Source organism: Myotis lucifugus, unplaced genomic scaffold, assembly GCF_000147115.1.
Source record: "Myotis lucifugus unplaced genomic scaffold, Myoluc2.0 scaffold_194, whole genome shotgun sequence".
Lineage (NCBI taxonomy): Eukaryota > Metazoa > Chordata > Mammalia > Chiroptera > Vespertilionidae > Myotis > Myotis lucifugus.
The window spans coordinates 407,068-434,685 of NW_005871242.1; the positions used below are offsets into that span (position 1 = coordinate 407,068).

Below are 27,618 nucleotides of genomic sequence, written 5' to 3' on the forward strand. Positions count from 1 at the left end.
AACAGCAATAGCAATTGGGGTGGGATGGGGTGGTGGTGGTGGGTGGATGAATATGTAAATCCAGTCCAACAAACAACAGTCCTCACAGTAAGGAAGCACCAGTGCAATCACCCAATGCATGTGTCCCAACTTGTCTGACCACTGCAGGGAATAACGATCACCAAAATGCGTGACTTTCTGTGGGTCAAAGATGCAAACAGCTTCTGGAATACTTTACTAATTGAGGCTATTTACACCTGCCATTTATTACCCTCCTCTGACTCACTGGTAATTTTTCTAGGCAAGGTTCAGAAGCAAGAGCAAAGGGTCAGCTTAGTCCATTTTGTGTCTTACTGACATATATGTTTCATTGCTCCCTAAATTTTATACCATTTTTATCACAAAGTAAAAGTAAGATGAAGTGAAGTCTTTGTCACTAAGAAACACTCCTTATGATAGCTGGATTTTTTTCTGCTGGTTAAACCAAATTGTATCAGTTATTATGGAATGCTATTATTCAAACAAACACTGTCCACTGAACAAAGCTAACTCTAATCACTGACTTTGTATTTCAATGATTCATAGGTATCACAGAGAAGCTCACAGAGTCATGGTTCTATTCATTTTCTTCCTAAACAGATTCATAACTTTGGCAAAAAGTAGGCCTGCTCTGAAATAAATGCTGGCCAGCTGCCTGCCAAGGCAGTGCTTTCATAGTACTTTCTTATATTCTGAATTCCTTCCCATTAAAAGAATAAAGCATTGAGATTTGAAAAGGCCTTCTCATGCATTGAGCAGCACAGAAATCATCCCTTCAAATCAATGCAACCTTTCTAATCAAATTTCAGATGCTTAATGAAAATGAATCTCTGGATCCTTTCCTTTAAAATCAGGAGGCATTTTAAATTAAATCTAAAAGGATAATATATAAAATGAAAAGTCCACACAAAAAATTTTATTTGAAATCCTAAAATACTAGGTAGGCCCAAGTCTTGAATATTTAGCCAAGAAAGGTACCATCTTTAATGAGAGAAAATATTAACTAAAACGTAAAAAATCCCTAGACTGGGAGTTCACATCCCCAGACAAATTTAAGACTATTCTCCAAAATAACTATATGCCATTATCAAACATATGTTTAATACAAAAGAAAGAGTTTTCTCCATTTGTTTCTTTTAAAGATACATTAAATGTCTTCTGGAGAGAAAGTCTTTGATGAATTTATCATTTCTGAAAAACTCAAATGTTTTTAGCACGTTCCAATTTAGAATATTAAGTAAAATAATCGTCCTCAACCATACCCTACCATGTTTGAAGGAGAATAGAAGGTTTCATGGACTAAGGACAAGAGTCTGAAAGAAACTAATTATATAGATTTCTATATCACCAGATAGTAAATCTTTTAGGTTTTATAGGCCATAAGGTTCCTGTTACAGCTACTCAACACTGTCATTTTAGTATGAAGATGTAAACAAACTGGTGTGACTGTGTTCCAATACAACTTTACTTGCTTGATTTTGCCTGTGGGTCTTCTTTACCAACCCCTGGTCTAAAAGAAAAAACTAGAAGGAAGGGCATTGTTAACTGAGGACATCATGAGCAAGTATGCAAGGGGACTAGGCATCCTGATGTATTCTGTGCCTTAATTTCAGATTTCTCCTTTGCTAAAGTTAAGGCATTGTTTCCCCACCCCAGCAGATAATCAGCTCCCAACTGCAGTGGTAACAATGAGATCAAAGAGGGAAAGTTAAGAGTTTCATTCTTAACAGTGACCCAGAAAGCATACCAGCTACTGTCCAAACCTCAGCAGGTGTGACCAACTCTTTGTGTTGAGCATGCCTTCCCTGACGACTGGGGGAATGGAACCTTCTACAAGCTCCAGCCAAGACTAATCTAACCCCAGTCCTAAGGGAGAGCTGCTAGGAGGCCCGCTGTCAGGTACCCACTGGGAAAGCATGCATCTGACCTAGAGGTTAAAGGATTAGGCAGAATGATCCCAAATTTCCCATTTTTAATAGTGTAAAATCCAGAAGCTTTATGGAAAAGATGCCTTCGGAGACACTAAAAGCTCTCAGGATCCATTGGTAAAATCTGGCTTCCTCAATCTCAGCCTATTAAAGCCACAGCAGGCAAACTCTCCCACATGACAATTCCACCTCCTCCAACATGTTACACTAAATGGTAAAAAGCACACCACTGATTTGGTAATTACTTATATTCTGAAGCTCGGCTAACGCTCCTCTTTTTCCTTTGTTTTGCAGGCGTCGCTATCAAACAGGTTTAATTGTGTTATGCTGCCCTCAGGTGTCCGTTGTTTTATATGCCCAATTAGCAGGTAAAGCAGGATCCTTTGTAAATTTCCAAACTGCGAAGCTACAGCTGTGATATTCAAAGTGCCCTTTCATAACCCCCAATCAGAACTAATGTGTTTAAAGTACAACTTTTAGGGATATCTGAAATATTCCTGGTTTTTTTTTCTACCACTTGTGTAATACATTGCTATTGAAAAGGAAATCGGAAGTGGTATCAAGAAAAATATGGCAGCCCTGGCTGGTGTGTCTCAGTTGATTGAGCACTGTCCCTTGCACCAAAAGGTAACCAGTTTGATTCCCAGTCAGGGCACACACTCAGGTTGAGGTTCAATCCCTGGTTGGGGTAAGTACAGGAGGTAACCCATTGATATTTCTCTCTTACATGGATGTTTCTCTGTCTCTCCCCTTCCTCTCTCTTGCTGAAATCAATTAAAACACTTAAAAAAAACCCAACAAAACAAAATAACATGGCAATTGAAAATAATATTGTGATACAGTCAAAATATGGTTCAGGCATCCAAGAGGTTGAACTTATTTTTACAATAATACTAAAAAAAATTTTTTTTCACTTCTCTCTCACACAAGTTATAGTGTTTTCTAGAAAAACTTTAGTTGCAACAGACTAAATGCAGAAACAGAAAATCTGTCTTCTAGTAAGCCAAATTTAAAAGAGATTTGCAAAACATTTTAAAGGGTATTTTCTTCATTAAATATTTTGTTCTTATAGTTATTGTTCACAAAAAAGTATGTTATTCACTTAATGGGTTTATTAATACAATCCTATATAATAAAAGGGTAATATGCAAATTGACCCTAACAGCTGAACAACCAGGAACAACTGGTCACTATGACATGCATTGACCACCAGGGGGCAGACACTCAATGTAGGAGCTGCCCCCTGGTAGTCAGTGCACTCCCACAGGGGGAGTTCTGCTTGGCCACAAGCCAGATTGACAGCTGTGAGCGCAGTGGTGGTGATGGAAGCCTCTCCCACCTTCTCGGCAGCGCTAAGGATGTCCAACTGCGGCTTAGGCCCAATCCTCCGGGGAGCAGGCCTAAGCTGGCAGGTGGACATCCCCCAAGGCCTCCCGGGCTGCCAGAGGGATGTCTGACTGCCAGTTCCCGGACTGCAAGAGGGCACAGGCCGGGCTGAGTGCATGAATTTTTGTGCACCAGGCCTCTAGTTTCCTATGAAACTTGAAGATAACGGAAAAGACACTGACCTCATTACAAAGACTAACTAAAGTCTACTTTTAACTTGGTTGTCACAGGACAAGCATTAAATTAAGTAATAAGATTAGAGGCCAAAAGTTTCAATCACCTTCTTCATCCTCGCTTCTCCCACCCTCCCCAAAACATCTGAAGAAAAAAAGGAAGAGCAAAACTGACTTAATAGAGTTTCTCCTGCTTTCTTTAGCTTTCTACTAATTAGCTGTGCACATGTGAAAAACTTGTAATGCCAGAAGGAGAAGGGATGCAGTGACTGAATAATGTATAAATGAGATACTATGAGGGCTTAATGAGCACCACTGACTCACTGATAAAAGCTATCAGTGTTGCAGTTTCCATTTTGCATGAACCTATTCTAAAAGAAACAAGCAGAACTACTGAAAAAAAACAGGTGAAAAAAGAAAAACAGAGCTACAGGGAGAATGAAGAGAAGAGAGAAAATGGAGAAAAGAAGAATGAAGGAAGAGAAGAGGGAGAGAGGGAAGAGGAAAAGGGAGGTAACATAGAGAGGGAGAAATGGAGAAATGGAGGAAGAGAAAAAGGCTTTCATTTGGAGTCATAGAAGCCAAGAAAATCCAGCCATACATGATGAAGTCTGACATGCTTAATAAGGATTCCTATAAAAATCTAGAGAGTTGCCAATTTGATAGTGAATTGTATTCTAAAGGTCATTTTTAAATTAAAAAATTTGAAACTATAACATTTTTCTATAGAAACATTTTCACACCTGATGATTAGAGTAAAACTGAACTCCATGTCTCACTAGAAACCCTTAGCATCTCTGAGATCTAGGCCTGATGCTTCGGTGAACTTTCAGTATCACCAAGAAGCTAGCTTCAGGGGGTGGGAGCCTGGAGGAAGCCACTCTGGCCAGGGAGTTCCCAATCAGGTGAAAGGAAAGACTAAGTACCACTGAATTAGAAAGGAGGCAGCACTGGCTCAATGACAATTAAGACCAAGGCTGGAATCTACAACAGGATAAAGCCCAGATAGAAAAGAAATGACAACTGGGGGCATGAGGGTGGGGAGGGGACAACACATATGTAATACTTTCAATAATAAAGAATTTTAAAAAAGAAAGAAAAAAATGAAGCCCAGGGATGGGATGGCTTACTGGCAGAGGGTGTGGAGGGATCCACAGAGAAGACAGCTCTGCAGGAGGAAGGGGAGGCAGCAGGAAAGATGCACTTAGGGCAGCTGCCAGTTACAATAATGACAATCACAGACACAGAGTTCCTGAGGATACTAACCATCTATCAACCTCATGCAGGTTTGTGGGACTTTTGAGGGTAGAACTAAAAGTAGCACAATATGAAAAGTAAAAGAATTAAAATTATTTAATACCAGTTCTTCTAATACTCACTGTCCACTTCTGATAATAAACCAAATATTTTACCCATTACTTAAAATTCTAGGATCCTAGAGAGACAACCTAAGAATTAAAAACTCATAATTATCAATGCAGTTTACAGATTGAAAATAATCAATTCCTATGACCTATCTGAACCTGAACTACACACATCTTTTACTACCATTGCTCTGGTACAAAACCTACACTTTATTCCTTGACATTTTCGTCCCCCTACCAGTATCGTGTACTAGCCTTGGGTTTACTCCTTATCCAACCTATAACCCAAGACATACAAAAAGCCAGTAAGGTCCTGCCTCCTATATTAAACTCAGGCCCTGAGGATGCTATTCAGCGCTCTCTACACATCCCCAAGGCAAAGTATCGGCAGGATGCCTGGCCTACCAGAGAGAGCCACCACTCCAGGAAAACAACAGCACTCCTACCCCCTTACATCCACTGCACAGGGTGGGCTGGCTTCTGCCAATACGGAAAAGCAGAGAGAGACTTTGGTTGAAAGAGCTAAACATCCCAGGCCACAGTGTTAACGGGTAGATTTTGTCACGAATCTTGATTAAAAATAATGTCCTGGCTACTGCCTCTGACCATGGCCTGACCTTGGGCAGCCACTGTCTCGTGGACATCTTTTGACTTTCAGTTGTGAAATTGGCTAACGAACTATGCACCTATATATCCCACTTTTCATTGCAACTCAGTTCTGTACCTAAAACTTCCTGCCACCTCAGAGGCCATCCCTGGTGAGAAATGCCTGCCTATTGTCCTGCCCGTGCCACTTGTCTTCAGCCTCAGCAATACTCCTGCCAGGAGGGCTGGATCGAGGTACAGGAGAGCCAGTTGTAGTGAACAGAGTGAATGCATTTGAAGATTTATCCAGAAAAGGAATGGTCTGAATTTATTCTAACATGACAGATGGTTTTATTCCTATCATTTCTAATAAAATACAGGCTTAAATGAAAAAATGTTCAACTCTTTCCTTATTGACAGTGCAAACAAAACTCAATACAACTTAGTTCCATTATAGCAAGAGAAAAAATAAACTCCAGAGTTTGTTCTAATAGAGATGCACCTTTATGTGCAAGTTTAATTTACATGTATATTTCACAGATGACGACGCATTTTAAAAGTAAGAGATTACTTGGCAAATTAGGCACATGGTCACAATTATAAAATATTTAGGAAATAAACAACCTGCAGACAGTAAAAGCAAATCAATACTATTGCTAAAATAATGAAAAATCATTCATATTTTTCAAAAATAGGTACTGAAGGGAATTGCCATTCTTAGTTCCGATGAAATAATTTTAACATCTGAGTGAATTTCTCCCCCAAATATTGTATATACTTCAGATTGGGGGAGGGGGTTTCTATCTGCTGTAGAGAGGTTTAACTGTAACTCAATGTATAATTAAAATATCCCTCCAGTACTCTTTCACCACGGCACCACAGTGACCTGCTGCCACTTCCTCGGTTAAACCTGACTAATGGAGGTAAGCCTAGCCAGCACCACCCCAGGGGAGATATGACTTCCAGGAGCATGTCCCATTCATTTCTGCTCCTAACTCAAATGGCACAGAACTTGGAAGGGAACAGACACACTCTAAGTGTTTATTGAATGAGAGAATAAATTAGAAAAAGAAAGATAGGAAGGCATTCAACATGTAATGCTGTTAGATTTATTATATGAATATACATTCTATCATTTTATTAGTAAGAAAGTTAGCAGGAAGAACAAAAGACCCATACCAATGCATTTCTAATGCATCATTCCTTTGAGTCAATGAAACCCTCATGAAAGATTCACAAAGTACAGCCAAAAGAAGTTCATCTCCCAAGTTATGCCTCCCCCACTGAAAGCATGAAGACAAGCTTGTCTCAGCACTTCCAAGAAAGGTCATGCTGTTGTATTCCTATTATGACATGATGTAAGGAAGAAAAGCAAAATGGTTTATTAGTTCATTCCCCAAGAGAATTACTCTGGCATTGGAGTAAGAAACAAGAGATGAGGGCCTAAGCAATGCAGAATAAGGAGAAGGTGGATAGGGACAGAAGTTAGAAATAATTCACTTTATATTTTAAATGATTCACTTTTATAGGGTCATGCTAATAAGTCAGACTGACACTATAACAATCAATCAGGCAACCATGATGCAAGAGAAGCTACATCCAGAATTATGGGTAAAAACTTACCACCTAGAAGGCAAATTATTTTTTAAAGGAATCCAGAGGAGGAAGAGAAGAGAAACACATTATCATATAGTTAGTTCTTATGATTACTACTATACATTCAACAGACTTGTAACAATAGGCATTATAAATAAGGATTAAAGACTCTAATACACAAAACCTAAATAGTAGACAATTTAAAGTATACAGAATACATTTATGAAAATAAAACTAAGAACTAATAATCACCAAAAACATGATTTTGAAGATACTATAGAGAGATTTACTTGTATTTATAATTTTCTCCCTCTTATATGTAATTCTGCCACTTCAGCCAACTGTTAATTATGCATGATTGGCATAACTCCAGATAATATTAAAATGTCCATTTAGGTAAACTATCTCTTATGTCGTAGTTGCCAAAAAAAGTGTGATGCTCATTTAATCTCCTTTCAATTACTCACAAGTAGTCTGAAGACAAAACCAGAGCAAATCGAGAGCTGTGGTTCTGAACCCAGAGTGCCCATGGCTTGTTTGGACATCAAGCATCTGAGTTATCTGAGTAAATAATAAACCTCACACCTTTACTTACGTCTATTTCAAATTATTGCAATTAATAAGACACATGTTTATTTGAAAGTAGTATCAAAGTAATCAGCTTTTAATAGAAACAAATCCCCCCAAATCTAGCAACTTCCATAGAAGTTCTATTAAATCTGGTTATTGAATTCTTTTTTTTTTCTTCATTATACTTGTTCTCAGTCAACAGACACTAAATACACAACATTGATATGTGGATGAGACCTCAAAATATCCGAGATGAAAGTTTCCCCATTCTGGGATCAGTGTTACATGGGGACAGCCTTCTCAAAACTGTTTCCTTTGGCTGAAAGTAAGATTGAGAAATTGAGTGGGAGGAAAGGAAAGGGAAAGAGTTGCAATTGTTATATTACATGGTGGGCAGAGGAGAAAGCACAGAACACTTGCTTCTCTGGTAACAGAAAAACAAGGTCAGCACAGTCCCCTGATTGGTCATTCCTATAACTAGTCGGATGAATATTAGATTAGGATACTTAGTTCAAGGCTCGATTGTTGGAATCCCAGCACTTTCATATTACGCTCTATTACCCAAGAATGTCCCCTGAAAGTATCTGCACTTTTGGTCTACTCTGCACACCTGCTACATATGTCTACAAGTCACTAAGCTATTCTAAATCCACCTCCTGGAAACTAAAAGGAATTCCTAGTGCAGTATTGTGAGATTTGTGAGGACAGTGTTAAAATTATGATTCTCTCACTTTATCTCTCTACTTTTCTATGCTAGCATGTGAAATAGTTATTTCTTTTCCCAAAGATTTATGTTTACTTACCTGCCATGAAGACAATGGGAGAAAGGGAGGCAGAGAATAAACGTGTATGAACAAAAAGCACAGATTGGGGCGTTTTGGATTTCTGTAAGACAGTTCACAACCATACACTTACATGGCCATGGAGATCTGTGTTAAGAAGCATCATTGCACAGGTGAGACAATGGACGCCGTCTAAGGAAAGAGACAAGAACAGAAAGCATTAATTCACTATTTCCTAGACTCCTATTCTCATTAAAATAGCATATATTAAGAACACAATATATATGAAAGCACAATACTGTAGCTAGGCACAAGTACTCATATTTGCTTGGGGAGACAGAAATCAGATAAGAATAAATCATTAAAAAGACCTCAGTGCAGAGAGTTGGACTCTACTGGATAAAGTAAATTATTCCTACCTCTCAGGAGGACAATTTGATAGTACATATCTTTAAGCTTTGAAACAATGTCCTTTGACACAGCAAACTTACTTCTGGGCTTTACATTAAGGAAATAAAAAATCTACACAACATACAAGGATATTCAAAGAAACACTAATTATAATAGGGAGCAAGTAAATATGACCCTCCAAAAACATATTTCTGTTATGTTTAAGTAATTTAAAATGTTGTCCAAGTATATATGTTGAAGTGGAAAGATATTTCACAAGAAATTAATATATGAAAAACACATTATATGTAGTATAATTCCATTTAAATATAAATACATCTGGAATAATATATAAGGTGATATTAAAAGAGATTATCATCTCTGGAAAATGAGATAATTTTTTTATTTATATCTTCTCAATTTTAACAACAGATATGAAAATAAATAGTTTAGTACTGTTCTTTTTTTTTTTTAACTTCCTGGGAGGAAAGTGAATTAGGAAAGAAGCAAAAGTTAAAGAAAGCCACGATTTGAATCTTTGTCAGTTTACTGTTTGGGTATTACTCCTCTGGCTAACAATATATAATTAGGAATCGTTATCTTCTTTCTTGCCATTCTTTAAAGAAAACATAGAGTTTGGATGGTCCAAGATACTATGAATCAGACAAAAGCAAAATACTAAAATAATCTGTGAAAATTTTAAATTTAAATATTCAGGGGAAAAAGTTGCCCAAGCCGGAAAAAATTTCACACTTATATAGAAGCATTACTTTTCTTACTTTATATAAAAAAAGGTAAAAGCACTGAGTTTAGCTTCTCATTTCCAAGTCTTCTTCTTCTCTCTAATTCTCAACCCAAGTACAGTAAGACAGCGTATTTTTCCAAAGCATGCCTTTAAGTATAGTAGATTTGTTATTAAAGTCTCTACTAGTACGTAGATGCTACTAAGAACCTAAAAGAATACTTATTCCAGTCTCATTTTATTATCACAAATTCTAAATACATTTAAAACAAATTCCTGAAAGTATCTGTTAAACTCAGTTGATAACTATCCTATCAACAGGCAAGTGATTGCACAAATGCATCTTCCTATTACACTCAGGAATGTCATGTTAACATCTTAGTATTTGACGAAGGTTCTAATAAAAACAACCCTTTCCTCTTCTATCCCTGGCATTCTCAACTCAATGCTGACAGTGATAGAAACAGTGAATAAATTATCTAAATATAGTGAAAGAAAGAAAAAAAGAAAGATGTTTCCATTTCAGAGATAGGAATGTGACTTCATTTTTTCAAATTATGTTTTTATTGATTTTAGAGAAAGAGGAAGGGAGAGGAAGAGAGAGAGAGAGAGAGAGAGAGAGAGAACACATGCAACCTGGGCATGTGCCCTGACCAGGAAGCAAACTGGTGACCTTTTGGGACACAGGACGACACTCAACCGAGCCACACCTGCCAGGTTAACGAAAGCCAGGATTTGCATCTTCCACAGCATCTTTACTATTTGGGTATTAGTTCTCTGGCTATAATATAGACAGGAATGAATAGTTATCTTCTTTTTTGCTATTCTTTAAACCAGTGGTTCTCAACCTTCTGGCCCTTTAAATACAGTTCCTCATGTTGTGACCCAACCATAAAATTATTTTCGTTGCTACTTCATAACTGTAATGTTGCTACTGTTATGAATCGTAATGTAAATATCTGATATGCAGGCTGGTCTTAGGCGACCCCTGTGAAAGAGACATTTGACCACCAAAGGGGTCGCGACCCACAGGTTGAGAACTGCTGCTTTAAACAAAACATTTAGGTTGAATGGTCCAAGATACTATGAATCAGACAAAATCAGGAATGTGACTTTAATCATCAGATAGTTGTTTAGTTATATTCCGAAGGATTGGGGGTGGGGCAAACAATTACTTTATTCAATATCAAATACACTTATCTTTAATTAATTGGTAATACTGAAGCTGAGAGATAATTACCATTTCTAGTGCATCTACTCTCAGTCATTTATTCCAGAATGTGTAACCCTATGGAGGAGTCTCCAATGGCAAATAAATGCACTTGAGTTCAAGCCCTGAACACTTTGCTATATTGTAGGAATTAAAATGGAGGAAAGACCGCTCTTCATCAGGTACATCAAAAGCTAAAGTTGCTTTTTAAAAATAACACAATAAACATAAACAAGTCAGTGGTCAGTGTTGTTTTGATTACTTTCAAACAAAAGAACCAGAGACACACCATAAACTCGTGAGATTTGTAAATATTTCCGAAACTAAGCACACATGCACCTCATCAAGAAATTAGAGATCAGGAGCTGAGCAAGAAGAAACATGAAAACTGGAATTTCATTTATTACAATCCATTTTGCACATAAAATCTCAGTGACAAGCATAAGCAATTTAAAAAATATTGTCACACTCTGGAACTAGAAAATAGAGAAAAATAACTGAGAGTAAAGAAATCATGCATCAATAAATATCACGCTTTTTAAAGAATATTTGATGACATGAGAAAATGCTCACACTGAAAGAGAACACCAGTAGGAAACAACTCCCTAGTGATTCTGATTTGACATTAAATAAATATTGTACAAATAGACTAGAAAGAAGTAAATCTGACTGTTCATAATATTATTCTTAGAAAGAAATATTTAGATGATTTTCATAATAAATCCAAGCATTTCCATCAGATTACCTTGTGAAGCAATGGTATCCGGGTTACAATAAAAATATCTATTGGAGAAGTGTATTAAAACTCTCTCTCGTTCTTGAGTTTCTCCCACAAGCGAAAAGGCTTTAAAGAAATACCTAAAAAAGAGTTTGGGGGTGGGGGAGATGAACTTTTAGAAAACATTATCACACTCTTTATGTTTGACATTTAAAGTTAATTCATATAAGCATAAGAAATTAATTACACAAATTAAGATATGCTGCAGTTATTTTTTTAAAAAATCACTTAATAGATGGCCATTCAGTATAAATTCAGACTGACATTTCAATTCTCTTAAATGGCAATGTAAAAGATGACAGGACAATAACGTGGTGGCCAATACATCAAAAAAAGCCTTGGAAAGGTAGGTAGTTTCCTCATATGACTCAGGTAGCCATTTAAAAAGATCAGTTGAGTAAAAACCAAAGAATACTTAAGACTAAACGCAAAACCATATAGGCTATGTTTTAAAACTCTACATGAATCACAGTTTTTTTGCCATTTTGTTACATGACTATAATTGCCACTGATCCACTGCTAAAATTACAATTATATTGTCATGTGCATAATAGATTTCTGTTAATTTTACTTCACCTATTATCACCACATAAATAAATTGTTACATGAGGAGGAAATTGAAAGATAAAACTCTATTTATTCCATAAGTTAGGAATAAATTAATTTGTGTATAAAACTTCTTTGAACAATAGAAAATATTCCCAGAACCACACACACAGCCCAAATCAGAGTCATTGAGAGTACTATCTATCTATATATATAAAAGCCTCAGTGTCCATCCAACCGTCCAGCTGGTAGCTATGACATGCACTGACCACCAGGAGGCAGACGCTCAATGCAGGAGCTGCCATGAAGCGCACTGGCCATTTAAAAAGAAATGGCACCACGGACTTGGCACTGACAAACCAACACTCGGCTTCCCTCAAGTGGGACACAGGCCCCACCACCCCAGAGCGACACCCCACCAAATCGCAGCCGATGCTGCCAAAATGCAGCCCACAGCCCAGCCCAGCCCAGCCTGGAAATGGTCACTGTGGGCGCCGAGTAATGACATCAAGTAGCAATGCCCAGCTTCCTCTCCCTAGTGACTAGGATCCTTGGAGTTTCTTCAGCCCAGGAACATGACTTGCTTTATAGCCAAGTGCAAACATTTACACTTTAATCAAATGTTTGTGAACCATTTTCCCATGCCTCATCTCATTTGATCCTCACAGAAATCCTAGAGTAGGTAGGTAGGAGACTTGGTAGAATCCTATTTTCTTTTCATTAGCAAGAGGCGAATAGTGATATTAAAATATTTCTTCTAATTAATTTCCTTCCAATGTACATGAATCTGTGCATCAGGACACTAGTTACAGATAAAACCAGATGTCCCTCACTTGACAAAGTAGATGCATTCCCATGAGATGGGAAAGAAAAAAATCATTTAAAATGCTCTAAGAAATATTATTATTAAAAGAAACATACAATAAAACTTATTTCTATGATGAAAATGTTGCTCTTTATAGACTGTTAATCTAAATTATACTGATAAAACTTTATTTTTTCTAACTTTTAAAAAATAAATCACATAAGCAAAGCAAAACAAAAATATAGATCTCTCCTCCACCCTTACCTGTTTTCATTGCAAAACCTATGAATACCCTTGATTCATGCAAAGAGCCACAGAAGTCTCTGTGTGCTTTATAATCCAAACAGCCCTCCTTCACCCCCCAGGGCTGTTTCCTGCTTTGTAAAACTAGCAGGTTACACACATGATCTCAGAATTCCTCCAGGCTCTGACATGTTATAAACTTCGTAAGATTAGATGCTGACTGGGTTCTACCTCCAGCTGCTGTTAGAAATGTACAGTACAATACGTTGTGAAAAATGAGGGTCAGATTGTGTAAGTCATCTTCATATGAACACATGAGCAAAAAGTGTTACTGCCTGACACACTTTTACAGATACTTTCTGCTGATTATGTTGATATTCATTTTTATTCCATTCATGAGTTAACTCCAAAGTACTGTCTTAAAAGGTTAATTGGTATTGTAAACAAATGCTTAGGAAAAATATCTCAAATTCTACAGTCTATGTAAACTGCATTTTAAAAAACTGACCACATGAAAACCAAATTCCCACAGATTCCATTTCTCCTCATGACTTATGCTGCCACCATTCTTTACTATGTCACCTACTAGATGCCGAATATGAGTTCATGTAATTTCATAAAAACAATATATTTTTCTCATTTTCTGATACATTTAATATTTATATTACAATCTGAACTAAATTCACAAAGTAACTGAGTTTAAAAAAAATAAACATCAGTGAGGCCAGCATGACTCAGTTTTTCCGCATCGACCTATGAACTAGAAGGTCACGGTTCTATTCCCGGTCAGGGCACATGCCCGGGTTTCGGGCTCAATCCCTAGTATGGGGCGCACAAGAGGCAGCCAATGATCCCTCATCACAAATTTTTTTAGCTCTCTCTTCACCTCTCTTCCTCTCTGAAATAAAATTTTTTAAAAATCTAAACAAATAAAAATCAGATTTTAGCTTCAGCACATTACTTTCTCTTCTTAGGAGAAATTTTTTGGAGGCAAAAAGAATAGAAATTTAATCTTACCTGAGAGACTGATCCAGCGTCATTCCTGTAAAATCAAAAAACTTCAGATATTCTTCTGCAACTAGTCTGCTAAATTCATTGCTATAAGAAAGCAAAATAGATTTGGTTATTAATATAAAAGCAAGCGCGCACGCAAACACACACACACACACACACACACACACACACACACACACACACGGCCTTGGGACAGAACGTACTTCTTGCCTAGGTGCTTTGCGACATCCGACCTTTTGAATCTGTCTAGTTGATAAAGGCGTTTGGCCAACCTCTTGGCTGCTTCTACGTTGCTGCTAGTGCCATTACTGAGACTTTCTGAGGGCTCCCTTTCCAGAATTTCCGTGTTCCCCATTTCAGCATGAGTCTCCAGCAGTCCTGTTTTCACCCCAGCATGGCTGCGAGAACTGAAAAAGAAGGAAAAAGAAGTCAAGATTTTTCTTGCATGGCAAAAAAAGGAAAATAGCTGAAAAAATTATCATGATATTGTACAACCAACTAAATGAAAAAACCATTTTAAATGAGACTTTTATGCTTAACCATTTGTACGCCATAAGCATCTATAGACACAAACGGTGGACCTTTTTTAATTAAATTCAAAGTATCATGGCAGTTAACTGGTTAATTATTCATAAAATATTGTCACTTACTATTTCAATGCACTAAAGAAGTGATTGCTTAAATCCTGGATAAGCAGTTCTCAAACCTTTTGTTCTCAGGACCTTTTCATTTTTAAAAGTATGGAGGACTCCAAAGACCTTTGTTTATGTGAGTTCTCTCTATTGATATCCACTATATTAGTAATTAAAATAGAACATTTTCAAATATTAATTCATTTAAAAATCCTTATCATGAAAATAAACAATATATTCTTATTAAAGATAACTATATTTTCCAAAACAACAAAGTTTAGTGAGAGACACAACCATAATTCACATTTTTACACATATCTTTAATGGCTGGCTTACTAGAAGACAGCTGCATCCTCATAGCCATTTTGACATTCAAGCTGCATTAATGTATTGATTTGATTGAAATAGATTAAGAAAAAACAGCGTCACACAGATATTTAATTAATCTTAATATCCTTTTCAGATCACTGTAGATATTATTTTCTGATATGACACCCAAATAAGACAGTGGTAAGTTCTTAAAGGTTAGTTGCAATATAGAATCTAAACTGTATCAATGAATGTTTTGTAGGAAAATTAAATCTATCTTACATTTTGAATGGATCTTTTACCAGAAATGATTCTGCAACATACAATGGTCATTTGCAAAATATCTGTTGACATATTTCATTATGAAATATGAAGAAAAATCACATTCATTAATGTCACTGCTAATAATATCTTCAGAAAGTCTAAGTATTGGGCAGTTGTCGAATTTTTGGTATGGATCTAAGTCTTCTAAACTTCTAATTTTTTTGATGGGAAGCCCACATTTTATCATTGGCAATAAAAATTGTGAGTTGTTTTCCTTAAAGTGATAGACACACTATTAATATCCAAGAAAATGTTTGCCAATAACCTAGTTTTCCAGTCATACTTTGAAGGAAAAATGGCATTTCATGAAAAAAGGGAGTAGTTTACAGCTCACAACTCTAATTATGTCCAAGTGCTTTTCCTGGAGACGACCATCAGGAGCAGAAGTGCTTTATGCATATTTTCCATTTCATCCCATGAGAAATGAAAAAGGCATGTAGTCAAGGATTGAAATGTAATTAATGCGTACTGCTTTATCAAGGATATTTTTAGGTGAAACTGGTCTGTTTTTATTTCAAGTGCATGGTAGTACAGTGCAATATAGCAATTAGAACAGTTTGGTGCTACTCCCTTGATTAGTGCTAAGACACTCCCTCCCACTGCTTTTGTACCATCAATGCAAATATCAACACAGTGAAACAGGAAAATAATGCTGTACTGTTATTATAAATAACTTTGATCTCACAAACCAACTGAAAGGGTCTTGGGAAGCCCCACAGACCATACTGTGAAACTTCTGTTCTAGAAAGGAGTCTGTGGCTGGCTGTAGAATGCTACATCACACAGACACAAAAACCAAAGAACTTATATGCATGTATGCATAACCCATCAACACAGACAATAGTGCGGTGAAGACCTGGGAAGGGGGCGGGAGTGGAGTGGAAGGGGTTAATAGAAAACAAGGGGACGTCTGCAATACTTTCAATAAAGATAAATTTTAAAATATATACTTTATAAAAAAATAAAGAACACAATAAAAAGAAATTACCCATCATTTTTTTCTGAGTAATGAAAATAAATGGGTGATTTTGTTAAAAAAAATAAAACCAATGAGAACACAGTAATTTCCAAATCTTCATTTTAACTTGGTAATAAAACAAAGCTATTTCATGATGAACTCCTGTGCGTAAGTAGCCTTCCAACACATTTACAACAGACTCTAGTCAGAATGTTTCTGTCCAGAGAGTACATATTTGGACTTGTAGGCCACCTAAGGCCCCTTCCACACGATTCTTTGTTTCTGTTGTTTTTTTACAACTTTTAAGAACTTAAGAGCCATTTCAGGCAAGGCTGAAAGAGGTCCATACAGTAGTTTGGGTGTCCTTGCCTTATCCCATACTTCTTTAACTTGGTCTGAATAGTACTAGTAAGTATAGTAACCATTTATTGTCTAAAACAGGATACTCTGAAGAGGGAACAGGGATGACCAATCATTCAAAATGTAATTGTAATTATTACAAGTAAAATAAGCATTACCAATAGAAAGAAATTCATTGTAAATTTACACAATGAAATACAAAAATCACGTTAGCAAAGATGAGTATTTTAAAAACTGCTCAAACTCTACTTTGTCACCTATTCTATCTAAATTATAATTTCCCATTTTCCACTAATCCACCAACTAAGTGTTAGCCTGGCAGCTTCACTAGCACTGAAATGTAGTTGGGCTACTGTACAACCAGCTGATACACCAAGTAGCTCCTAGGGGCAAAGTCCCTGACTTCCCCCAACCCTGCCAGACCTGAGGGAGTTAACTGTCCCCAGCAGTCCCTCCCCAAGCTCACTTTCCCAGCTACTTGCTGTCCTGAAGGGGACTATCAGGAAGGAAAAAAAAAAAGAAAGGTTACCCCACACTGTCTCTGAGACTCAATCAACCACAGAAAAATTCTGTTCTATGCACATGCCAATCACACCTTCCAGAAGAGACTTCGGAGAAGCTGGAAATACAAGGTAGGGGTTTATCAAACCCTTGCTGACTTATTTCACTGCAACTATTCATGGTATTACTTCATTTTCTTAAAGTCAAAGTCAAATGTGAAAATGTAGTCAATTCCAGGACAACAGACACAAACTAGAGCTGATCCAGGAGAACCAGGATGCCCGGTAACCACCTTAAATAAGTTTCCAGCAGAAATACCTACAAATGACAATAAATTGCTTCATCATGGTGAAACCTTCATGCAAATACATTTAAATATTTTTTCATTCTAAACCTTCCTCTAGAGCAGCGGTTCTCAACCTGTGGGTTGCGACCCCTTTGGCGGTCAAACGACCCTTTCACAGTGGTCGCCTAAGACCATCCTGCATATCAGATATTTACATTACGATTCATAACAGTAGCAACATGACAGTTATGAAGTAGCAACGAAAATAATTTTATGGTTGGGTCACAACATGAGGAACTGTATTTAAAGGGCCAGAAGGTTGAGAACCACTGCTCTAGAGAGTTGACATTACCCAGCCAGTTCTGTGAAATTTATCTTATCGGAAAATGAATATTTAATTATTACATATGGAAAACCTATAAAAAATAAACTCATAGAAGAAATTTCTTTTAAAGACAACTTTGTGTTTTCTCACATAAGTGGTGAAATGTAAAATATTTATTCCAAGAATGATTTTAGTTAAAATCAAGTAATTTTTATAAATAAATAAAAATATCCCTGGAGTTGTGTTCCCATGCCTTCTCTTACTCTATATATTAACTATCATGTTGCAGGAAAATGTCAAAGAAAGAATTTTCTTCTCACTTAAACTGGTACTTATTGTTCACTTCTCAGGGTAAATTCACGGCATATACTTAATCACTCCAGGCAAACATGTAGTTTATACATCGTACTGCAAATATTTTGTTTAAATACAAGATACTTATCCTAATGAGCATATTTTTTTAAATGTAGTAGCCAAAATTATTCCTATTGTTCATGTTTCTCATTCCTCACATTTGCCTCCTCTTTCTACTAGCTTTCCCAGTCCAGTCTATTTCTCATTTTCCTCACATTCACCAGAAGGTAATATTAAAATCTGTAGGCATCAGATTTCTCTGGATTTTAGTAAAATAAAAAATTAAGAATAAAGTGAGGTTAAATACCTCCATTCCTAGATGGCTTCATTCTGTCCCACTTCACAATTTACCAGATTATTTGAATGAGAACAGAGATTGCTCCTTTTAAGTCAGAATGTATCCGAAAAGATGGCAAGACAAACTCACCAGCAATAAGACAGACACCAAGAGAAGCTCATCATGGAGCCCAGGGTGCGCATGGGCCATACTTCCTCTTCTCAGCCCCTTCCCAGTATCCATTCGCCCACAACTCCAGAGTCTGCTGGTCTTCTAGGGATTCCAAAGAACTGGCTCCCTGTGAGGTCACATTACTATGACCTCACATTCTCAGCAGAGTGTTTATTGTTGGGGCTTTTGTAATGCTTTCAGAGCCTCAATAAAAACAGGAGCCAGAACACAGGGGCCACTGTATATGAAGAACATAAACAACAATGGCAGCCCGGCCTTGTTCACATTGGATCAAGCGGCGTGATGGTCCCTCTCCGAGAGAATGACACCCATTTTGTTTCCTGGAATACACAAGACACTGTCCATCTAGTCTGTTGAATATTAGATGCTTTTCAATTTCCCCTTTTCTATAGTTCCATTTTTCTTCTTAATAATCTCATAAGGTGAAATCCCTACCAGTGACTTAAATGTAGAAAACATTTCCCAAAAGATTCTCCCTGTGTTCTATCAAATGCTTGTATCTCACACCTCCAAGCACACATGGTAACACTATACAAAAAATCAGATCACTGAGTCTGACCACCAAGCCTTTTCATGACCTTTTATTTTTTCATTTTTATCATACTAGGATTACCAGATTTTTCAAATAAAAATAATAGGACACCCACCTAAATCTAAATTTCAGATAAAAAAACAATTTTCAGTACATTTCAAATATTGTATGGGCATTCTGAACACTAAAATATTATTCCTTGTTTATCTAGAAATTCAGATTTAACTGGACTCTATCTCCTGAAATGTTTGCTCTCCTCAGCTTTATTTGAAGAATTTCAATAATGGTGTTCTCTGACTGAATTGGTAGTGCTTTTCACAATCACGCTACCTCCCAGATTTGTGTGTGTTTTTTTGTGGGTTTTCTTTTTTCAGTTTAATTTTGCAAATTTATTTTATTCGACTTGGAAAATGAATACAAATCCCTGTGTTTGTTTTTTTTTGTCAAGGGTGGAGGGGGTGGCAGGAAGAAGAAGGGAGTAGGAGTTGAGGCAAGGTATGAGCATCACAGTGGCTGTCTCAGGTCCACATCCCTGCCGGGGAGGGGACTCAGGTATGGAGAAAGACCATGGTAAGGAGGCCCAAGATGTAGGCCACCACCAACTTTTGTCCCAGGGAGACATGCAGGATTTGGGGCAACTGGCTACCCAGTTCATCCTAGAGTGGGAGCAGCAGGAAGGCCACCGAGACTATGCCAGTCAGCAAGAGCAGGAGGAAGGAGCTGGTAGCCAGCTGTGGGCGGGATTTCTCAGGTAGGTGTCTGGTCATGGGTGGTGCTGTCCAGAAAGGAGGCCCAGGAGGGACGTTAGGTCAGGATGTCCCTGAAGTTCGGTAGGCTGGGGCCCTCAAAACCGAGGTGAAGTCCTTGCACCCCAACACTCAGCCTCAGCTCCCTCCTCAGACAGCTCAATGCGGAAGTGGTCCTGGACATACAGTGGCTGGCACACGGGGCCAGGTGGTGAATCACAATGTCAACGCAGGACTGAGGCTTCACATATCCTTCTGCGTCAAACACTGTGTACTCGGCAGGTGCTGTGCACAGGACTCTCCCATGGGGTTACAGAGGGTCAGCAGCTGCTGGGGTGCGCTCCGTTGTTCCGCCCTGAACACTAGATCCGGGGGAAAGATGAGGACTGGAACGACAGGTCCCGAGGAAGGAGGGGCACCCCGGGACCCCTGCCCCAGAGCCCTGGGACCCCCCAGCTCCTGGTCCTGGGGTGCCCCACGGAGCATGCAGGCTCTAGGCAGTGGGCCATCTGAGGGCTGAGCTCGGGGGACAGGGCCTGGAATCTGGCGCCTCTGGTCACCACACCTGTCAATCAATTTGTGAGCAGAGGAGGCTGCACCTGCCCCCAGGCCCTTTGGGCACTTCCGCCACACCTCCAGGTTTGTTTTGACTTGCTTCTGTGATTACATTTTTACTCCTACTAGTTTTCTATAGTTTTATCAAGACCGTCTCTCACTTGCCTAGGACCCACCAATTCTTCTCTACATACAAAAGGAAGACCCTACCCTCTTTTCTCTGTATGCTCAGCCTTTCCCCCCAACCTGCATACTGTCACCACAGATGTGATCACATGCCTCCTCTTTTAGATTTATCACCGGACCACTGTCCTCACACTTGGGCCACACGGAAATATTACCTGTGCTTTTATACCCCTTTCACATGTTGTTCCCTTTGCCACTCTTGTTACCTCCACCCCCAAATACTGGGCTACCCAAAATTCTGCAAATTCTTACTGATCCTATGCAAGTCCAGGTGAAATAACTACTTTTCTAAGAATCATGCTCCAACTCCCCTCACTGCATTTTCAGAGCACAAGATTCTGGTATATACTTTTATTATAGCTCTTCCTTTTAAAAACCCATCTCTCATCTACCACTACCTTGAATTTCATTTTGTATCCACATCACAAGAGTAGATCGAAGTTATTCAATATCTGTCAAAAAATGCAAGAACTGGGCAATGATCTGTCTCCATGTCCTCTATGTTCTGCTATCAATGACATGCAGCACAAACTTCTAATTCATTATAATTAATCCCGGGGAACATTCTAGAAACCGACATCAGCAGAGGGCACTAACTATATTATCTTATTTCCTATTTATTTTGAATTTAAATTTTGAAAAAAATCTTTAAATTATTTAATTGTGGTATTAAAACTAGAATAAATAAACTAGGCTAAGGTGTCAACGTTTTTCCTCCTGCATTTATAAAATATGTCCTGGGATATACATACAAAACAACATACAAAACAACAACAAACAGCCGCCTTGTTAAATTTTATACACAGGGTAGAACAAAAGTAGTTTACAGTTGGGAATACACCAAACACAGTTTATTCTTGTACTATTATTTGTTAATTATTGTATTACTTTCCAGATGAACAGCTATAAACTTACGCTGGCCCCACCCTGTATAAGCATGGCAAAGGCAATGCAGAGGAATCCCCAAGAGTGGAAAGAAATGACCTCACTTGCAAGTGGGATAAAAAGACCAGAGAGAGCAATACGACCCTGTTGTCATGCTTCAGGCAGAAGATACAGACACAGAGTCTGGGACCAACAGACTCGTGAAAGCTGGGTCAAATGCACAGCTTTCGTGGCCAGAATGAAAGTCAAGAAGAGGTCTAAGTAACATCATATGAAAGATACACTTAAAACCTGGAGGCATAAATTGTCACTAAGAAAGGAAATCTTATTGGCTATCATTATTTATGGTGTTCATTCCTCTGGCATTGCAGAGATGTACATAATCCAATGTTGAAGGAAACGTCAATGAGAAATGATTCAGAACAACTACAACACCTCCAGTATTAGCATTCACCCGACAGCATCTAACATAAGTAACCATGTGCCAGCCACCAGACAAGTGTTTCGTAGGGATTGTCTCATTTGATCCTCAACCTTACGAAATGGTAGACCCATTTCACAGATGGAAGCTGGGGCACAGGGCTGGACATGGGCAGTGGGACTCCAGTACTCAAGTCCTTTAAACCCTCTATATTCATTTTACTATTGCTAGTCATTCTCTGGTATGATTCAACAAATATTAACAAATTCCCTAGCATGTGCCAAGCAATGCTTTAGGTGTTTGGAATACTTCAGTAAACAAAACGAAAGGACAAAAAAGACAAAACAAACACATCCTTCTATTGAGGGGAGCTAAAAATAAACTACAGACATAATCAATGAGCATATAATATGCTTGAACAGGGGTGGGAACTTCCGGCCCACAGGCTGTATAAGGCCTGTGAAATCATTTGGTCTGGCCCTGCCAACGCATTAGGGGTGAGTTAATTAAATGTGTGACCAAATATAGCAGGGTAATTTTTAAGTTGATAATTTTATAAGGCCCATTAATGATGTTATAAATATCCAAATGGCTCTTAGCAAATAAGGTCCCCCACCCCTGTGCTAAGGTGACAATTGCTATGGGGGAAAAAAAGAGCAAAGAAAGAAGAGATTAGAATTCCCAGTTTTGGGGTGAGTGACTTTTTTTATATATAAAGTGGTCATGGGAGGTCTGAAGAAATTGAAAGGCACAGTTGCCATCAACTTAGATGGGGAAGGTCAAAGTTGGCACAAGTTTTGAGAGAAAGAAGCTCCATTTAAACATGTTAACTTTGAGATGACTATTAGATATCCAAGTAGACAGCCTGATAGGAGGGTATGTGAACATTCCAGACATGACATGTGCCAGGGCCCCACTCCAGGGAATTCCCACTCTGCTGGCCTGACGTGGCCTCAGCACTTTTCTTTTTAAGGTCCAAGATGATTCTGAGATAATGTCAGGACTCGAGTCACCACTGCACGGCATGAGGAACCACTCTAGGCCTATCCTGGGGAAAAGGTAAGGAATCAGACTTGGATTTGGGGAAGATCACTTTTGCTTACAGCATGGAGGAAAAAGAGCAGGGAGACAAAATTGAAGGCCAAGAAATCACCTAGGAAAGTTCTCAAAACAGACTGGTCAAGAGACAAGAAACTAAACTGAAAGTAAGTTCATGCAAATATATATATATAAAAGTCTGCTCTGAAAGATATTTAGAAAGTAAAATGAAAGAACCTAATGGGTGATTTGGGATGTGTGTTGAGTGGTGTTCACAGAGAGGGCAGAGGCTAACTCTGACTTAGAAGCTGGGCAGAATGTGATGCCCCAACAAAGGTAATGAATACAAGAGGAAGAGAGAGGTATATAACAGCGTGTGTGTCCATATGCAGAGGAACAGGAGACAGAAGGAGAAAAGGCCATGAGTTTGGTTCGAAGACATGAGAAGTTTAGGGTGTCCACAGGATGTCCAGGCAAGCTGTCTGGTAGCCACAGCAACCATCCCCTCCCTGTGGAAACTCAGTACAGGAATAGTCGTCCCCCCACATTGGGGGTAGGATCCCCTGGGAGAGGCTGTAGTGTGCCATATGACCAAGGAATCCTGAAATGTGCCAAAACAGAAATACCTGGTACTGCATTCATCTGAACACGATTGCATTATAGAATCAGGAGGTCTCCCATCATTTATTAATGGGATTCTAGTTGCAAGTGTTCAATTTGCCAATGAGTAACAATTATTAATTTAGAAGCTGCTAAAAGCAAGTTCCATCCAAGTGAACCGCTAAGGTTCAAACATTGGTTCCATCAGTCACCATTTGTGAGACTTTGGGTAAGTTCATTCTTCTCTGTGAGCCTTAGTTTTCCCATCTATGAAATGGAGATAACAGACCAACCCCCATGCTGTTGTGAAGATTAAGTGAGAAGTTCCATGTAAATGCTCAGTGTACTGTCAGCTCCCATCACCAGATCCATTTTCATCCCTAGTCCTACCCCTACATCATTAAGATTCAAATTGCGCCCTAGCCGGCTTGGCTCAGTGGATAGAGCATCAGCCTGCAGACTGAAGTCCCAGGTTCGATTCCGGCCAAGGGCACATGCCTGGGTTGCGGGCTCGTTCCCCAGTAGGGGGTGTGCAGGACGCAGCCAATCAATGATTCTCTCTCATCATTGATGTTTCTATCTCTCTCTCTTTCTCCCTTCCTCTCTGAAATCAATAAAGAAATATGTTTTTAAAAAAAGATTCAAATTGCTTGGTTATTTGCATAACTGCGTGAGATAATGACATCTGACAGTATTTTATTTAATGGAAACTGCTATTTATATTGTATACAAGTGTTAGTAAGCGCCCAGTAGAAATTAATACTGACTTAAATTGCCCCAAATGAACCCATTTTTGACACATACAGAATACATTTTCTCTAGAAGAGACTTCATCTTTCTTATACGTGATTTTAGGGCCTTTCAAAAAAAAACAATACCTAATAGTCAAAATTCCTAATAGCTATTTCTCTGGTTAACACAGAGGCCAAAATTCAATCGTTGCCAACGAAGAATTTTAAGAAGTGCCATCCAGAGGTTCTGTCTCCTCAGCCTACCTTTCAAAGCACCTCCATTTTGCTCAGCCCTGCATTCATGATTCCAGAAGAGGGCACCAGCGTGCAGGCAGTGGCACAGAAATTGACCAAATGCACCAGTGAATAAAGTACAGATTGCCTTAAAAGCACAGATTTCCAGTAAACAAGCAAACTCTTCATTCCAGAGGTTCATACTCCTCTGGAGGCATGAGCCAGCTGATGCAGGTTGTCATGTTTTTGCCTTTTGGGTTTGTTTTGGTTTTTGACACTAAATTGCAGCTTTTCTGGGCCAGCTCTCATATGAAAATGTAATATCTGCAATATTACCAAGTCAGCTTCAGTACGTCCACATCATAAACATTTCAGATGACTCCTTTGCAAAGCAATTGTTACTGGATGTCCAGTTTGGGAATAAAGAGAAAAAATGACACAAAATCTTGTGCAGCTTCATGATCTGCACAGAAGCTTCTTCGTGGAAACTGGGATCCGTGAATCCCAATTCAGTGGGCAAGAAAGGGAGAATGAATCATTTGCATGGACTAACTTGTTTTCCTGAAATGCTCTAAAAATGTCAGTGGGCATTCTGAGTTTATATCCTCCATGGAAACAACCTCTGGCTATGTTACTTCACTGCCTTGATGCGGCATTAAAAATCTCTTATCACTCTCTACCCTAGCAAAAGGAAATAAAGCAAAGGGGCAACTGCATACTATCTCCTTGTAAATTAAGGAGTGGACGATCTGAAATTGACCATGTCCTTTAATGACGGTGACTGACACACTGCACACACTGCTGGAGACAGAGCGGTCTGGATTAGACCGCACACTCCCATATCTTACCCAGAAAAACAAATGCTTATCCAGGCCAAGATATCCCTTCCTGCTTATCCAAATTCAAATGAACTAATTTATAGAAATTCATTTAAAGGGAGGTGTTAACATTATCAATAAAGAAATACATCACAAACTTAAACTTAGGAAGAGTATTTACTACACCACAGAGTGAGATCAAGTCTATCCCTCCAAAGAAAATTTATAAAAAAAAAAATGTCAAATTGTTACAAGTCAGAATTGCCTGGACTAGCTCCTCTGCTTTTTCTCTCTAAAATCCTTACCAATTAAAAAGAGAAAGACAAACAGCACAAATAATACTCATATATACTTCCTATATAACAAGAAAACTAATGACAATGGCTGTTTATGTATAATGCTTAACTCATTATTCCCTAGTGCATCCCTCTATAGAGGCTCATTCAGTAATACAATCATTAATAAAAGTCAATTCAAAAGCAATAAATTCCCAAACAGCCATATGAAAACCCAATATATGCTTCATTATTAGTTGTTATAATTATCAAAACATTTTTCTGGTTTCTCTTTTTTCATATGCAATTATATGAAACTTAAAAATAATTAGTTTTCTATCACTGATTGGTTACATATTAAGGAAAAGTTCTAATTGAAAAATAATGGTTTTAAAATCCCACATTCTGCCCCATCACACCCTAAGGGAAAAAATGGTCAGTTTCAATTTTAAAAATATGAAGTACTGAACTACTTTCAACTGGATCTTAAACCATCTTCTAATTATTCATATTAATGGGTGTTCCACACATTTTAAAACGCAATAAATAATTTTATGGAGAAATAAAATTTCTGTGGTCCACATTTTTGCTGGGTTGGATTAGTATTGGTATACCATATATTCACTGGCCGCCAGAAGCTGGGCAGCAAAAGTAGGAAGAAGGCGGGCACAGAAATTCATTAAGGATTGGCTCGTGAGGGAATGTACAAACGTGGACCAACCTAAAGAGCAATAGATACTCTACAAATTATATGACCACTTAACTCCTATCCTAGCATATAAATGCACTCAAAAGTGATGAATCAACCCAGTCAATCAGCTCTATAAAATTGTTATTTAAGCTTTATTCTTTATTTTTATTTCTGAAATGTGTAAGTAATATCACTCTGGTCTTATAAAGCAGCAAGAAAAGGAGGGAGGGGAAGGAAGAAAGGGCAATGAAAAGAAAACACTAACCAAGCCAATAGCTAGAAAATCACCCAAGAAGCTAAAAAAAGAAAAACCTACCAATCTGGGACTTCCACGATACGCTCCTTCCTTCGGGGTCTGTAGAAAACAGATTTCACTTCGCTGCCATTCCTAAAATTCATTTTCCAATTTCTCCTTCAACTATAATCAAATCACCTAGACAATCTTACTGTCACAATCTGAATTCCTATCCTTGGAATTAGAGCTAATAAAACCTAAACATACTTTTAGTCAATCGCATCAGTCCTATTAAAAGATCTTTACCCCACCACTTAAAATAAAAAGAAGAAAGTACAAGTCAAGTAGCTATAATAGCAAATGTGTGACTTCTCCCCTCCCCTCTATCAACCAGAGGTGTTAAAAGTCCTGTCCTCCTGGCTTTGTGGTCCTGCCCCATGGGATTCTAAAGTCCACAATTTGCTGCAATGCCACCAGCTCCAAGTCCCCAATAGATGACGTTTCTGCACCTTATCACAGCATTGTCACATGCTAGTCACTTCACAGCAACCAAAATACTTACAGAAATAACTCCCATGGATAACATTTAGAACTTGCCAAAGTTTGGGAAAGCTCATTATTATAAACTAGAGGCCTGATGCATGAAATTCATGCAAGGGTAGGCCTTCCTTCCCTCAGCTACCGGCACCGACTTCCCTCCAGCTGCCGGCACCCGGGACCCGGGCTTCCCCCAACTGCTGGCAGCCGGCCCCACCCCCTGCCTGCACCTGCCTTGGCCTGGCGCTGCCTGTGTCTGCCACCACCCTTCCCCTTCCCCCTTGATTTATCGCCCCGCCAGCCAGTGGCCTGGACCTCCCTCTGTGAGGCGACTGTGGGGCAATGGCAGACCCCCTCCCCCAACAGTCGCATCACACCCACTGTGGCTGGCCCGGCGCCAGTGCGTGTCATGGTGTGGTCATCCGGATGGTTGTTCTGCTGTTCGGTCAATTTGCATATTACGCTTTTATTATTATAGATAAGGAC

General features: G+C 38.5%; 1 protein-coding gene and 1 pseudogene across 3 annotated transcripts in view; both read right to left on the reverse strand.

Annotated features, from left to right (window-relative positions):
• PSD3 (pleckstrin and Sec7 domain containing 3) overlaps positions 1–27,618 on the reverse strand; it is a 414,114-nt gene that overhangs the window by 187,880 nt on the left and 198,616 nt on the right. For 2 of the 3 annotated variants that reach the window (XM_014462866.2, XM_023760800.1), the window contains exons 5-8: positions 14,334–14,537; positions 14,134–14,214; positions 11,490–11,602; positions 8,536–8,594 (exon numbers count right to left, since the gene is read on the reverse strand). In XM_014462866.2, coding sequence (XP_014318352.2) covers positions 8,536–8,594; positions 11,490–11,602; positions 14,134–14,214; positions 14,334–14,537 — 457 coding nt within the window. Of the gene's footprint in view, positions 1–8,535; positions 8,595–11,489; positions 11,603–14,133; positions 14,215–14,333; positions 14,538–18,606; positions 18,704–27,618 lie in introns of those variants that run through there. The other variant, XM_006097020.3, reaches the window with a different exon arrangement.
• Positions 19,712–20,412, reverse strand: LOC102422505 (annotated as a pseudogene).